Source organism: Portunus trituberculatus, chromosome 31 (assembly GCF_017591435.1).
Source record: "Portunus trituberculatus isolate SZX2019 chromosome 31, ASM1759143v1, whole genome shotgun sequence".
NCBI classification, from domain to species: Eukaryota; Metazoa; Arthropoda; class Malacostraca; order Decapoda; family Portunidae; genus Portunus; species Portunus trituberculatus.
In genome coordinates, this window is record NC_059285.1 from 1,043,684 (window position 1) to 1,059,121 (window position 15,438).

General features: G+C 42.5%; 2 protein-coding genes across 4 annotated transcripts in view; one reads left to right on the plus strand and one right to left on the minus strand.

Moving 5' to 3' along the window:
* Positions 1–8,562, plus strand: part of LOC123511484 (probable 18S rRNA (guanine-N(7))-methyltransferase) — a 43,976-nt gene extending 35,414 nt beyond the window's left edge. The window contains exons 1-6 of one of the 3 annotated variants that reach the window (XM_045267424.1): positions 100–510; positions 3,227–3,405; positions 3,959–4,152; positions 5,575–5,703; positions 6,519–6,625; positions 7,544–8,562. In XM_045267424.1, the coding sequence (XP_045123359.1) occupies positions 503–510; positions 3,227–3,405; positions 3,959–4,152; positions 5,575–5,703; positions 6,519–6,625; positions 7,544–7,685 (759 nt within the window). In that variant the 5' untranslated portion in view covers positions 100–502 and the 3' untranslated portion in view covers positions 7,686–8,562. Of the gene's footprint in view, positions 1–99; positions 511–3,226; positions 3,406–3,958; positions 4,153–5,574; positions 5,704–6,518; positions 6,626–7,543 lie in introns of those variants that run through there. The other 2 variants (XM_045267422.1, XM_045267423.1) reach the window with 2 other exon arrangements.
* A 2,715-nt stretch (positions 8,563–11,277) lies between these two features.
* Positions 11,278–15,438, minus strand: part of LOC123511483 (XK-related protein 6-like) — a 30,225-nt gene continuing 26,064 nt past the window's right edge. Inside the window, exons 10-11 of the mRNA XM_045267421.1 lie at positions 13,645–13,822; positions 11,278–13,457 (exon numbers count right to left, since the gene is read on the minus strand). Coding sequence (XP_045123356.1) covers positions 13,299–13,457; positions 13,645–13,822 — 337 coding nt within the window. The 3' untranslated portion in view covers positions 11,278–13,298. The remainder of the gene's footprint in view (positions 13,458–13,644; positions 13,823–15,438) is intronic.

Below are 15,438 nucleotides of genomic sequence, written 5' to 3' on the forward strand. Positions count from 1 at the left end.
ATTAAATTTCCTTGAGTTGAAATGATGGGAGAGAGAGAGGGGGGGTTCACCTAATGGCAGCTGCTTTGGTTTGGTTTCGGTCAAGACTCTGACGTGTATGGGTCCTGTATGAAGTCGGTGCTCGCAGCCTTCCCAACGCCGCCGGTCCGCCCCACGTCGCGCCCCAGTCTTCTTAACCAGCTCTGATGGGTTTCAGTTTGGATTACTGTTTGCGGCCTTGTGACCTTGTCATTACAACTATTACTTGTTTTTGTCAAGATGCCCAAACGTAAGTGTAAATTCACAGCAGAGATGCAGAACAAACTCCCGTGCTTCAAAAGAGGCAGGGATGAGTGGGAAGCTGAGTGTTTGTCGTTTGGTGTGTAAACCAGGAACATTTGTCACTGGCACATAAAGGCATTAATGACTTACAGTGACTGGAAGTCAGTCGCAGTGGCTGAAGAAGAGTTAGAAGACAGCAACTAAGCTAAGTAGAGAAACGGAATTCAAGATTATCAGCCATATGCAAAGGTTAATAAGTTGAGTTTCCTTTAAATAATTAAAAAAAATTCTAATATCATCAGGACCATAATCAGGTGTTAGTGAAGGTGTCCGGAATTTTGATAGTTCATATATGGCAACGCTATTCTTACAGTTTCCCTTATTTTCTTATTATCTCGTGATGTTCTTAGGAGTGGAAAGGAAGAGGAGGTGGTAGAGACGCTGTCGTAAATCATGTGAGGCAATACTTGGATAATTATACATGAAGTGCGTACAAATATGGCGTTAGCCGAAGACAATACCACTTAAAGCCACCGGTCCGTATTAAAGGGCAGCCTGTGTCGACACCGGTTGCCTCTTGAAAGGGGGCCTTAAAGTTGACGATATTTTAAATGGCCTACTGACTGTCAGGCAGGACTTAACTGTGGTGATCAAAACTGATACAACCACATTCCCTACAGACTTCCTACGCAGCCCACGGCCGTGGTACTAAATGTTAAGTTGTTAACTTGCTACAGGGGTGCTTTGTTGTCACTACGAGATGTCATAATGATGCATGGTAACTTTTCTTTATTTTCAGTATCAAACGTAGACTAAATAAATGATTGAACACACACACACACACACACACAGACACACACACACGTACACTATATATATATATATATATATATATATATATATATATATATATATATATATATATATATATATATATATATATATATATATATATATATATATATATATATATATATATATATATATATATATATATACACACACACACACACACACACACACACACACACACACACACACACACACACACACACATACATACATACATACATGTATGGTTAAAGTCAACAGCAAGCAATTATTCTCTTTCAGGAGCGAGCTTATTATTTTTATGTATTTTATTTTTTATATTATTTTTTTTCGAGCAACTGTGAGTTCGTCTTTCAACTGTTGGAGAGCTAATCCAAAGTACAGTTTTTAAGTTAACGAAGTGTGTGTGTGTGTGTACACACACACAGAGAGAGAGAGAGAGAGAGAGAGAGAGAGAGAGAGAGCTTGGCTGGAAAAGAGAGTTCAAGGTGCTAGTGCACACGGGCAACTTTCCTGCATCCAGCCACCAATTCATATATCTTGACTCCAGCATTGGTGGACGCCACTAAACACGAGGCGCCAGTGATCGCCAGCTTGACAACAATACTGGCATTTCTGACGTGTATCATATTATAGGCCTGCCTTGATTAAACACCCCTCTCCGCATTGCCCACCCCCCAATGCTTCTCATACCTTTTTCATCCTTTCCCCGTCCCCGTCCCCTCATCTCTCTCTCTCTCTCTCTCTCTCTCTCTCTCTCTCTCTCTCTCTCTCTCTCTCTCCAATTAAACTCATTTCACAGGAATAATAATAAAAAAAAAAAACCATGGTTGCCTGGTTACTAAACAGAAGTTGTTATAATATAATTAGGTAATTTGTCGCTTTCACGCAGAAGAATTACAGCGATTTGTAGTCTTTGTACCCAACTTGGTCTCCGGATGTTAATCCATAAATCAAAGGAAATGATAAACGTTCGTAAGTTGTACTATCGTGTGTGTGTGTGTGTGTTTGAGAGAGAGAGAGAGAGAGAGGAGGGGGGGCAAGGTAGAAGGGATGTGAATGTTCACACCTGTCTATCGGGAATTGTTTCAAGGATAAAATCGGCTACTCTTTACTGCTACGGTCACGACTACGGGAAAAAAATCATCATAGAGAGAGAGAGAGAGAGAGAGGGGTCATGGGAGGGGGTGTTACGACGGATGTGATTGGAAGTGGGGCATGAGACATGTACTACGTATAAACAATTAAAGAGAGTGGGGTGATGGGGGGAAGGGAGACATGAAGTACGGTTAAGAAAGGCGGCGTGGCTTAATTCACACGTCACGGCTACTGACAAAAATTTCAGTTGAGTTGTCTGTTTTGCTTAAAAAGTTTGGAGTCGTCTGTACATATGAGTGCCATTTTGTTTGTGTTGAGTCGCTGGCTGGAGGTCTATGGAAGGAGAGATTTATTTATTTATTCATTTATTTATTTATTTTCACATAATGCTTCTAACAGGAAAAAAAAAAAAAAGTAAATATCTAGGAGGGCGCCAGCCTGACATTAAGTGATAAGGAATGCATCAATGTTTGTATGCTGTGTTGATGCCGAGAACACTAGACGACCACTTCTGCCCGTTAAAAAATCAATAGATTTTGGGAAAAAAAAAATCTTATATTGGGGAAATTTTGTTCTAACTTTGAGATTCTCGTGTCCAGCTCAACCACAACCGTTGAAAAATTACTATATTAAATTTTATTCTTAATCAAATTGTGTTGCAAGTTTATTGCTAGTCTCCAAGAGAAAGTTCCCCTTGATAACTAAATTTGGTATTACTGGAGGAGGCCATCAGTCTCACTGACAAGAAGGAGTACCCACATGACTGGAAAGTAGACACTTTTCTTCTATACACTCTCTTGCAAATTAGTCTTTTAGTGTTAAATACAAATAAATAAGTTATGCATTGAACACAAAAATTTGCGCATTACATGAAGGCAAGGTGTCACCTTAGGTTTGGTTTAGTTAGAATGTATCAGTGGTTATAGGAAACAAAATACAACCATCATTGCATTCCTTATTACTCAGTGTCAGACTGATGCCTTTCTCCATAAATTATTTAGCCTAAATTTTTATCTTTGCCTCTTCCATGGTCCAGTACCCGCATCATTGAGGTGCAGGAAAAGTGCACCGAGAGAGCCTTGGAGCTGCTGGCCCTTCCACCTGACATCTCTGCAATGCTGCTGGACCTGGGCTGTGGCTCGGGCCTGTCTGGAGAAGCCATCACAGAGAACGGCCATTACTGGGTGGGCATGGACATTTCCCCCTCCATGCTGGGTGAGTTGCTGAACCAGTGAACCTGTGTGCTGTGCTGGGAGTCACTTGGCCAGCTGTTTGTCTCCATCTTTTTTATCTTGCTGTAGTTCCCCTGAAGAGTGAAAAGATTGGACTTGTGCTTATGTAGTGTCTGATTTCTGTTTTTGTAGTACATTTGATGTTTCTTCCATCATATATTTAGGTAGCAGCACTATCAGTAGGTCCCTTTTTTTTCAGTTGGCAGTGTACATCTTTAAGAAAATTGTGAAGATACAAGACTTGGGATAGGCAAAATTCAGTTGTTGTGTATTATGAATTTTGAAAGTGATGAATTTTGGTTTGAATTTCTCAGTCATGGTAAAGTCTTCATCAGTCATTAATGAGTTATAATTTTCCCAGGTGACTACCCACTCTTAGGTTCACCCAGGCATTGTACTTGATTTGCAATGACAGGGAAGGGTAAAAGTTGCTGGGAAAAGAACTAACCACACTAGATATGCTGATTGCTGAGCCCTAGATTGGGATGCATTACCTCCGAGTACGGCATGCTGTAACCTTCTCCTGTGTGTGTCAGATGTGGCCCTGGAGCGGGAGGTGGAGGGAGACATGCTGCTGGGAGACATAGGTACTGGGGTTCCTTTCCGTCCTGGGATGTTTGACGGTGCCATCAGTATCTCGGCCATCCAGTGGTTGTGTTACGCTGACTCTGCCACACACCGGCCAGCCAAGAGGCTTTACAAGCTCTTCATGACTCTGTTTGCCAGCCTGGTAAGTGTTGTATGTGTATTTATCTAGTTGTATTTACCTAGTTGTAGTTTTACAGTACCTGGGCTTTATGCTCGTGTGGCCCCGTCTCCATATCTACACTTATCCAATTTCTCTTTAAAACTATGCTTACTCGTTGCTGATACCACTTCCTCACTCAAACTGCTCCAAGTCTCAACACATCTTTGCGGGAAACTATATTTTTTCACATCTTTCAGATATCTTCCCTACCTCAGTTTTTTACTATGCAATCTTGTGCTTCTAATGTCATATTCTTCTCTCAGGATCAGTTTCTCATTATCCACTTGGTCCATTCCGTTAATCAATTTCTAAACTTCTATCAGATCCCCTTTCTCTCTTTGTTCCAGAGTTGGTGGATCCATAGCTTTTAGTCTCTCCTCATATGTCATCCCTTTAAATTCTGGAACCATTCTTGTGGCCATTTTTTGTAGATCTCCAATTTCTTTGTGTTTCTTTTTATGGGGGGTCCACACAGCTGCATATTCCAATGTGAGTCTCATTTTAGTACTTAATAATTTCTTCATCATTTCTTTGTCCATGTAGTGAAATGCTAATCCAGTATTCCTTAGCAAATTATGTCTCTCTGAAAATTCTATCAATATGGCTTACCGGTTGAGTGTTTTCTTCCATCATCACTCCCAAGTCCTTTTCCTTTTTTACTTTTTCTAGTTCTACTCCATCTCCCATCTCCCATCTTATAGATTCCCACTGGTCGTCTTTCACTTTTTCCCATTTCCATGACATGGCTTTTGTCCACATTGAATTCCATCTCCCATTTTTTACTTCATTTCCAGATCTTGTTTAAGTCTTCCTGCAGTATTTCAGAATCCTCTTTTTGTTTTATGACTCTGCACAATTTTACATCATCTGCAAACAGATTTATGTAGCTGTTCACTCCCTCTGGCATGTCATTTATATATATGAGAAAAAGTATTGGCGTGTGTGTGTGTGTGTTTCTAAGCCTCACTATCTTTCAGCATCCAAAGCTTTGTTGCTCAAATTAGTATTAAGTGTCCTAATTTGAGGCGAATGAGAATGATGCTACTTCAGAATATCCAGTTGTGTGTGAAATGTCTGACAGTGTTGAAGTGTGAAGACAGTGTGTGCAGGTCTCTCCGTCTTGACTGTGATGTGAGAATAAATGCAGTGATGACGTGTCAGTGCTGATGTAAGAGGAAGGAGTGTCCAGAGCAGGAATCTTCTTTTTGTAGTTCTGAACTCATTGATTTTTAGGTTTTCATTGCAATACAAGTCACAGGAACTATTTCAAGAGCACACCGTTCAAAGCCTCCATCACACACACACACACACACCATACAGAAAAAAATGAGCAGAAATATAAAATGATTGGCAATCAGATTGAAGTTAACCTGTTCTGTTCCTGTCTGGTGTTGTGCCCTGCAGTCCCGGGGCAGCAGGGCGGTGTTCCAGTTCTACCCAGAGAATGATGCACAGGTTGAAATGGTGGTGTCCCAGGCCATGAGGGCAGGCTTCACTGGTGGCCTGGTAGTGGACTTCCCTAACTCCACCAAGGTCAGTCTGGGTTTGTCTGGCCTCCACCCAGATGTTAGCTTGTCAGGTGTTGCCAGGGAATAGGATGGGTTAATAATTATTAATACAAGTGTTCTGCTTTCACTTCAGATGAATATTGACATGTCGTTGGCTGGGAGGCAAAGTGATTCAGGTTGTACTGGGCAATGGTGTAGGCTGAATTAGTGGTGTGCTTTGTGTTTGAGTTTTGATGAATACTGAAGGGCAGTGTACCAGGAGGGGAAGTGATTTAGGAATGGAATACAGTCATCATAATCATCTAACACTGATCTGTTTCCACACTTAGTGATGTGTCCATGTTGATGTAAGAGGAAGGAGTGCACACAGTGGAATTAATTTTTTTTTGTAAAGGAAATGTGCAAAAAAAACAGTCATTTACTGCATTTTACTAAGTTAGAGAGGGTAATATCCTATGACACCTGCATTACACACAGGCCTGTATTCTGAAACACTTTGCTCTCTCACCATCACTGCTTTCCAGAGGCTCCAGTTGAAGATATTCGAGTTTTTAAGAGTATTTTTATGGTTCTGGTAATAGATTGCAAGGTTTCTAATTTTTGAAAAGGAGAAACTGTCTTGAAAACCTGGCTAGTTGTCTCTGTGGCCTTGGAAAATTGTTGTTGTGAGAGAGGAAGGCATTTATGAATATGGGCATTAGTATTGAATTGTGCAGGTGAAGTTCAGATCAGGCCTATCATTCATTGTCGTATGTGGATTGGTATACATATATACTACTTAGTGTTTTGCTGGGGGAACGAGAATAAGATTGAAAACCATTTCCTCCTTTTTCTTGACAGGCCAAGAAAATCTACCTGGTGCTGATGACAGGGGGAGCAGCACCCCTGCCTAGTGGCCTGCAGGAAGAGGGGGCAGCAGGAAGCACACAGGCACTCTACCAGAGAAGGTGAGTCTGAACTGCAGGTGTGCAACAGAGAAACTGCCACCTAACCACCACCACATAGCTTGAGGGTCAGACAGGCTGGTGGTGGGTGTGCTCCTCTTTCAATTAATTGTGGTTAGTTTGACTTCAAATTAGTCATAGCCATTTTAGAGTGACTTCATTTTCTCACTCATGCAGAGTTTTACAAACCTGTTTACTTACTGTGGTATCTCTTTTGAGAAAAGTATTTCAATTACTTTTGTACTTATGATATTTACTCCAGGTAATGAATTGATGACTTTCTTTGGCTCCAAGGAAATGCAAATGTTCCACAGAATTCCACCACTCAGGGAGACCAGCAGATAATGGAGATGCCTTCTCTGCCAGTTTGCTGGCCTGGTGTTTCAAAGGTTCTTGAATAGAGTATAGCTGATATACTTCATTATTGAACATTTCTCTTTAGCATAATGTGGTGATGTATCAGTTTAGCATATTTGTTAGCAAGTACCCTTTAATTGATACAGTGCTTGTGTTAACTTTGCACCTGTGCTGCAGAATGAGTTGGGCTGTTGCTCTGCCTGCTTGCTCTTTAAAATGGAGGGTGGAAAGGAAATATCTAAGGTTATTATTCTCTCACTTTACAGTAGTACTGTACACAACTTACCTTTGCATCAGGGAGTTATGGTTCTCAACTGTGCCATGATTTTGCAGGATGTGATTTTTGTTGGGAAAATGTTTTTTGAGAGGTTTGTCTGTAGCAAGGTCATGAGGTGCCTATCTGGTTCTGTATTCATGACCCATCAAGGTGCTTGGCTGCAGGACTGCTCTGTGTGGAGCACTTTGGTGCATAGCGGCCACGTGTGATGGAGCACCGTGGCTTGTCGTGCCTGGAGGCAGGTGTTGTGCTCCAGCTCAACTTTCAGGGTGCCATTCTTCCTGCAGAGAGCGCATGAAACAGATGCGAGGCTCCCGCCAGCCCAAGAAAGCCTGGATCATGCAGAAGAAGGAGCGTCGGCGGAAGCAGGGACGGGATGTGCGGCCTAACTCCAAGTACACGGGACGCAGGAGACCGGAGAGATTCTAGCTGGCAGTAGCTGTGGTGGTGTGGGCTGTGCTGCACCAGCTGTTGTACTGTATTGGTTGTTGCGGGCTACTGGAGGCACATGAACAGTGTGCCTCAGTGTTGGAACATTGCTTGTTATAGACTTTTGTGCTGCTGTATTTATTTGAATTAAGTAAATGCTGGGATGGCTTGACAGATGTTGGTGTGCAAGCATGTCATTGATATATATCTTGAATCACTATGGTTTGGCCATTGAGAGTTTTAAGTTTCTGTTCCCTATAAATAGAAGCAACTACCTTTATGTATGCTCTCTCTCTCTCTCTCTCTCTCTCTCTCTCTCTCTCTCTCTCTCTCTCTCTCTCTCTCTCTCTCTCTCTCTCTCTCTCTCTCTCTCTCTCTCTCTCTCTCTCTCTCTCTCTCTCTCTCTCTCTCTCTCTATATATATATATATATATATAAATTGAAATAATTAGGCTAAATATGTGAGTGCGTAAGGGACATTGCCCCTCCACTGCTGATGGACAACTGCCTGTCTGTATAGTGTTACCACTGAAGGTTTGCCTTGGTGTGACATCACGTAAGTGGTGGTGTTGGTGGTGGTGGTAAATATGCTCTTGCCATCATTACTGTGGGCATCATTGGCCTGCCAATCAGAACAGTCTGCCACAGGATGCTGGGATTGGCAGGTGAGTTATCTTTCCTTGAGGTGGCCCATGACAGCTGTGCCTTGTGAGGGGACTGGCCCAAGTGACCTTCACTCATCATCTTTCACTGTCCCAGCTCTTCCTGGCCTTGGGTCTGTGCTGCTAGGGTCGACCCTGGCTGCTTGGCACTGGCAGTGTAGACACAGTGGTCTGCATTAGTCACAGATTTGTTGATATTAAAAAGATACTTGTTAGGTTTGTTTGTTGATTTAAGCCTCAAACAGTTTTGAAGGATTCAGACTCAAAAGTAACTCCATTGCATTTACAGTCTCAAAACTTCCCAAGTCATGAATTCCTGGCAGCAAGCTGCTCCCTTCCCAGTGATGGCTGTGGCTTGTGTGTGCAGGAACTGGTGTACATACACTGGTTCAGGTGAGAATGTACCATTGAGAACTCTAACCTGGTATAAACTAAAGCCTTGTTTTGCAAGGCCACAGGAGGAGGGGAGGATTGCAGTTAGGAAAATCAGAAGACTACTTGTCATCAAAATAGTGATAGATGACAGTAATAGATGGAACATAGTGGCGGTAAGAGGCTAAAGACAGTCAGGAAGAGGAGGGGGGGGAGTTGATGAGGTGAAAAGCTTTTGATTCCATCCTATCTATGAGAGCAGTATGAGTGGAACTGCCAATCCCCCACCCCTACCCCCACCACCACAAACAATACATGCAGAGTACTCCATACATGCATACATGGATGGATAAGACCCCTTGTACAGAGTTAGCAGTTGGGTGTTGAGAAAAACTAGCTGAGATGACTCAAAATGCCTATCTTCATACAAACTGTTTTTAGCTAGAGATGAAATGTGAAGTTTCAATTTAGATCATAAGTAAAGGACATACAGAAAGTGCTCTGTGTATAAGAGGGAGACAGTTGAGTGTCACTGAAGAAGAGGGGATAGTTGTCTGGAAGGTTGTGTTGAGCTGATAGATGAAGGAATTTAGTTTTGGGGGCCTTGAACACTGGTTTTTTCTACCCCAATCAGAAATATTTGAGAGATCAGAAGTCAGGCATTCTGTGTGATCTGTTAACTTCCTCAAGTGTTGGTCATCTCTGAAAAGATGTGGAAGTGTAGGGTGACATCATCAGCATAGGAGTGGATAGGGCAAGAGGTTTGGTTAAGAAGGTTATTATTGAATAATAGGAAGAGAGTGGGTGATAGCACAGAGCCCAACACCACTTAATAGATTTAGGGGAAGAACAATGGCTGTCTACCAGGGCTACAATAATAGTGAGAAAGGAAACTTGAGATACATTGCAGAGAGAAGGATAGAAAATGTAGAAGGGTAATTTGGAGATCAAAGCTTTGTGCCAGACTCTCAAAAGCTTTTTATATCTCTTAGGCAACAACAAAAGTATCACCAAAATCTTTAAATGATGATGACCACGACTTGGTAAGAAAAAGCCAGATCACCAGTAGAGAGGCCTTGACAGAAGCCATACCGGCTATCAGATACAAGATTGTGAAGTGACAGATGTTTAAGAATCTTCCTATTGAGGATAGATTAAAGATTTTATAAGATTTAAAAGATTTGGACATTTTCTATTAATAAAGGAGTGTGGCAAGTTGGAAAACAGACTTGACATGATTCTGGGCTGAAATATATGTAAAGTATGAGATTCAGGTGATGGAAGACTCGAGTACCTTTTGTGGGTCATCTCTGTCACGCATAGCACAACAACAGGCTGTGTTGAACCAAGGTTTGGAAGGTTCAAAATGAGAAAAAGAGTGAGGAATGTTCGCCTCCATGCCAAACAATAACACAGAAGCAAGGAAAATCAACGTAATACATCCTCAGGTCCCTCCAACAAGCAGAGGCGAAACACCAGAGGCACCTCTGTTTAAGGGGATCCTGAGGAGGGATTAGAGAAATATGACAAGATACAGATGTGAGATTGTGATTGGAGGATCCCAACAGAAAAGATAATATAACAACATACACACAATGATTACAGGTAAGGAAAAATCAAGAATGTTGGGTGTATCTCCAAGATGGTAAGGAATATGAGTAAGGTGTTGCACCAGTTGCTCGAGGTCATGGAAGATAGCAAAGTTGAAGGCTGGTTCACCAGGGTGGTGAGTGAAGGGAAAGGAAAGCCAAAGCTGGTGAACATTGAAATCTCCAAGGATGCAGATCTCTGCGAAATGATAGAGACAGAATGTGCTCCACTTTGAAAGCTGAATAGTCAAAGAATTTATGATAGTCAGAGGAGCTAGGTGTGAGGATATATAACACGGATAAATTTAGTTATAGAATGACCAAAGTCGACCAGATGTTGGAAAACTTGAAAGATTTAAGGTGTGGGCACGAGAGCAAGTTAAGTTATTGCACATACAGACACAATATACAGCTTTGGAAAGAAAATGAAAATAGAGAAAGTATGAAGGAACAGAAAAGGGGCTACTGTCAGTTTCCTGAGACAGCTGTGTTTTTGTGAGGAAAAGAAGGAGCTAGGTCTAGCAAAGGAGAGGTGGTGGTCTACAGATGAAAAATAAGATCCAAGACCATGAATGCTGTAGAAATTAATGAAGAATAAGTTGAGGGGGACAGTGGCAAGACATTAATGGTCAATACTGGAAGAGCAGTCCAACCTGGGAGCATTCATGGTTCCCTCACCAGAAGGAAACATGAGCAGGTGGTGTAAATATGGTAGGTAGAAACATATGTATAGAGACCAGCATCAGGTGGCAGTGTTCATAGAGGTGAATAGATAAGCTGTGTGGGCTTGTTTTTAGATATCTGATCTCACCTGTTGCTGTTCTGGTTCAACATTGTCAGTGGTGTGACGCTGCTTCTGTTCTATCACTGTGTTGTTGCCTTTGTTTTGGTGGTGGGGTGAGCAGCCACTCTCTCTTAACCTGCTGTGATGCCAACAAACAAGAAAGAATGTTCCCAGAAAAAAAAAAGTATAAGTATTAAATATATTTTCAAACCACAAGCATATCAACAACAATAATAACATCAATAAAAAAAGTTATGATATTGATAATTGAGAGGACTGATAACTGTCTTCCTCTTAATGAGAACAATGAGCAACCCTAGTTACTACTATGGTACTTATAAGTCAGGGATATTTACTACAACAACACTAATGCTACAAAAATATACTACAAAATATTGTGATTGTTTGTTTTCAATGATTTACTTCTTGTCAGGTTTGTGATCAGTACCCCCTGTGCATCATGCTGGGCACAGAGTTGAATGGATGTGTTCAAAGTTATTTTTTCATCACCAGGAGGCTGCATCAGGAGCATTGCTGCCTTCATGTGTCTGCATGTGGTGCAGATGATACTATGAAAAGAAATTAAAGATGATATACGATTTGGAAATGTGTTCAAGTTTTGGTGGTGAAAAGAAGGCTCTTGTGTCAGGGCATTGTGTCCATTAAGTCAGGACTGGTTAATAGCTTGCTTTTTTCCCTTCACTACAGTCTTAGCATATTCCCGCTGTGTACAGTATGTACTGTTACATTCTTACCATGAACAATATTAGACTTTTTATACACCATTCATGTGTGTATTTATTTATTTATTTATTTATTTATTTTTTATGTTTCACTTCTTGAAAATGATTTCATCTTCAATTTTGCTCTGCATCCATTTTCATGTTACTGTCTGTTGTCCTCACTCAGAAGAATACTATTTCATTTTCTTCTACCATTTTTTTTCAGTATTTTTTCTTCTTTTCCTCTTTATCATGTCGTATTTCCTACATCTTAGTTTATTAAGTGTATATTTTACAATATTTATTGCACACACACACACACACACACACACATGCTGTTTCTGATTTTGATATGAAACTTTTTTTTTTTTTCTTTTATGAAACCTTTCACGGTGTGTTCCACTCGTCTCTACCAGCCAGGGTGTCGAGAGCTAGCAGGGGATATAAGAAAGACTACCATACTGAGAGGCGCTCCATTTCCTTCTCTCCTCCGTCCGATACGTCAACCCATAGCCACGCAGGGAACACGCAAACACGAACTTCGTTCCATGAAGAGTGTGGTTAAAAGTGTTTTTGTAGCAGTTGCGGTTACACTTCTGCAACATTACTCTCTCTCTCTCTCTCTCATTAAATGCACTTTATTTTTTATACTTTAATATCTATTTCGGCTTATCCTATTCAATTCTTCAATCTTTTCTCTCTCCTACTTCATCCCTCTTTTCTATCTCCTTTAATTTGTACTATATTCTGAAGCATGTTTACGCCACAACTGCATTTGAAAGGCTCTAACTGAAGTTACACAAGTTTCTTAAGCAAGTTTTTACGGCTGTAGTGACAGATTAACAACCTCAGGGTGAGAGAGCAAAGTGTTTCAAAGTACAGGTTTGGTGTTGCCTGCGTGGCGTAAGGATTCTCTTGAGGGACGCAGGAGAGGAGGAAGAGAGCCTATCGGTATATTAGTCTTTTTTCTTACCTTGAGACAAGGGAGCAATTTAGAGTCAATTCTCCCCCAGCCTTGATAAAGACATCTTGTCTCCGCGACCTGGTATAACCGTCTTAATATTACATGATAACGTCAGAAAACAAGGGAAGCTGCAAGAAACCATCAGGTCTACGCTACACGTGGCAGTCCGTGTGTAAAACGCCCTACATACAGTGCAGATTTCCAGCCATCATCCCCATCTTTAAACTTGTCCAATATTTGAAAGCTTCCTGAAGATTCGGCACGTATCATTTAGTCAACTCGCTTTAGGCTTTCCCTTCGCCTTCAGCCTTCACCACTACCACCACCACCGCTGCCAATCCTCGACACCCAAGCATCTCCCATAAACCTCTTTGTTATTGGAGACGGCGTAGACTTGTGCTGGAAGGAACCTCGCTCTCCCACTCGCCTCAGTATTCGCTAGTGGGACTGTCTCTCCGTCACTACACGTCACCGGTGCTTCTCCATCCACGCCGCCGACCTCGTGAGCCCCAGCGTGGTTCTACATGCGGTCCTCCTCATCTATGGGGTCCCAGCGGTTACCAGAGCAGCAGAGGAAGCCGCGTGAGGAGATGGAAGGGGAGCCGGGGTGACAGACGGCGTAGTAGATCATGTGCGCGAGGATTCCAAGCATGAATACCGTCAGGAGTGCCCACGGCGCCTGCCAGGTGAAGTAGAGGTGATGGCTTAATAAGGGTGAAGGAGGCAAGTGGCTTATGCTGTGTAGGATCAAGTTGTCCAAAGTTTCATAATCTGTGTTGTGTTGGATTTAGTTCATGTTTTGGCACGCTCTATGTTTTGGTTTTGGTGTTTGTCACCCCCCCCCTCTCTCTCTCTCTCTCTCTCACCTTGACCTCGAAGTAGTCTCCGCTGCCCGCCATGGCCGCGTTCCACATGAAGCCACAAATAGCGCTCTCCGCGAAGGCCAGAGAGTAGTAGAGGATGAAGCGCCCCAGCTGGCGGCCTCCCTGCTCGTTGGTGAGGGCGATCAGCCACACGCCGCCCATCACCAGCGACGACATGGATCTGCCGCGAGAAATTACCATATTTTGGAACACATCTGCTCCGCACTTTCACTCCAGTAATAAAAACTTTCTATTATCGAAGCTACACAGGTTTCTACGACTTTTTTTTTCATGGTTCTAGTGACAGATTGACCAAAATTCTTCATTATGAACGGGAGAAACTCTTAAGAACTCCGTTGATGATCTCTTAAACCTCTGAAATTAGTCTTGGCGTGTGCTTTTCTCTCACCTTCGAAAGCCGCCACGTGCACGCAACACCTGCTGACCTATGTTTGACGATTTGTCTGCACGATGTTACTGACTGCATACTACACCGCTACACCTTCCCCCTCCACACACACACACACACACACACACGAGTCTCAGATGAAATAAGGGAAGGAAGAAGAGTAAGGAGAAAAACGTTAGAAGAGAACAAAATATGAAAACCCGTGCATGGAAAACAGCAGTATACCAGTAAAGACGAGGGAGTGAGTGAGAGCAGAAAGTATAAAGGGCTGCTCTCTCTCTCTCTCTCTCTCTCTCTCTCTCTCTCTCTCTCTCTCTCTCTCAGCTCCATTGCCTCGAAAATAAAGTGTGGATGAGACGATGAAAATGGCAAAGAAATATCATAACTTGTGAAAACGTTTTGAAAAGAAAGCCTGTCTGTCTGTCTGTCTGCCCTTGTCTATATTCTCTCTCTCTCTCTCTCTCTCTCTCTCTCTCTCTCTCTCTCTCTCTCTCCCGAGGAAAGATAATATACCACAGCCGGGGAAGGGGAGGTGGTGAAAGGGAGACTTAAAATAGAGACAAAACTATCAGCCTGCACAAAGGAAACGCTCGCTCCACAAAAACAGATAAATAAACCCAAGGGAAGGAGGAAGAAACTTAGAACTCTCAGTGCTGGGCGGGTACGGGGAGGGGGCGTTGAGGGACGTTAGACAGGTCCGTGGGGGTATGGGTAGGGGAAGGTGAGCAGGAGGGAGAGTAGGGAGGGAAGACGATAAAGCTTGAGGCCCGCGCACTTTATGGAGCCTCCCGCACGAACCTGCAGCCTCACACCAACGCACGCACTGCATATGATCCATAGTTTGAGACAGTTCTCTGCGCCGCACCTCACTACTTCCAAAGCGCTTAGATGAAGTGACGTTGATTTTGAAGGGGGTTCTTTTTTTTTTTTTTTTTTTTTTTTTTTTTTTTAATCAGTTTTAGTGACCTTTGAAAAATAGTCATGGCGAGGGAGTGAATATGGCCCAACCTAGACACACACACACACACACACACACACACACACACACACACACACACACACACACACACACACACGTACAGGGAACGCAAAACGAAAGGTTGAAAATATTACAGGGCAAGAAATGTTAACGGTTTCCTGCCGTGAAATATATTAAAAAAGAAAAGTTTAGAAAAGGAAGGAGAAAAGGAAGCGTTCGGAAAATAGAGAGAGAGAGAGAGAGAGAGAGAGAGAGTGAGTATCTATCGTTTATGTTCCTGTGTGTGTGTGTGTGTGTGTGTGTGTGTGAAGGGTGGCGGACACATTGTATACTGGAAGTACAGATGAGGCGGTTAGGGACATTGTGCCCAGGGGAAGAGGCATGGCGTGTGTACTGTACGTACGTATGT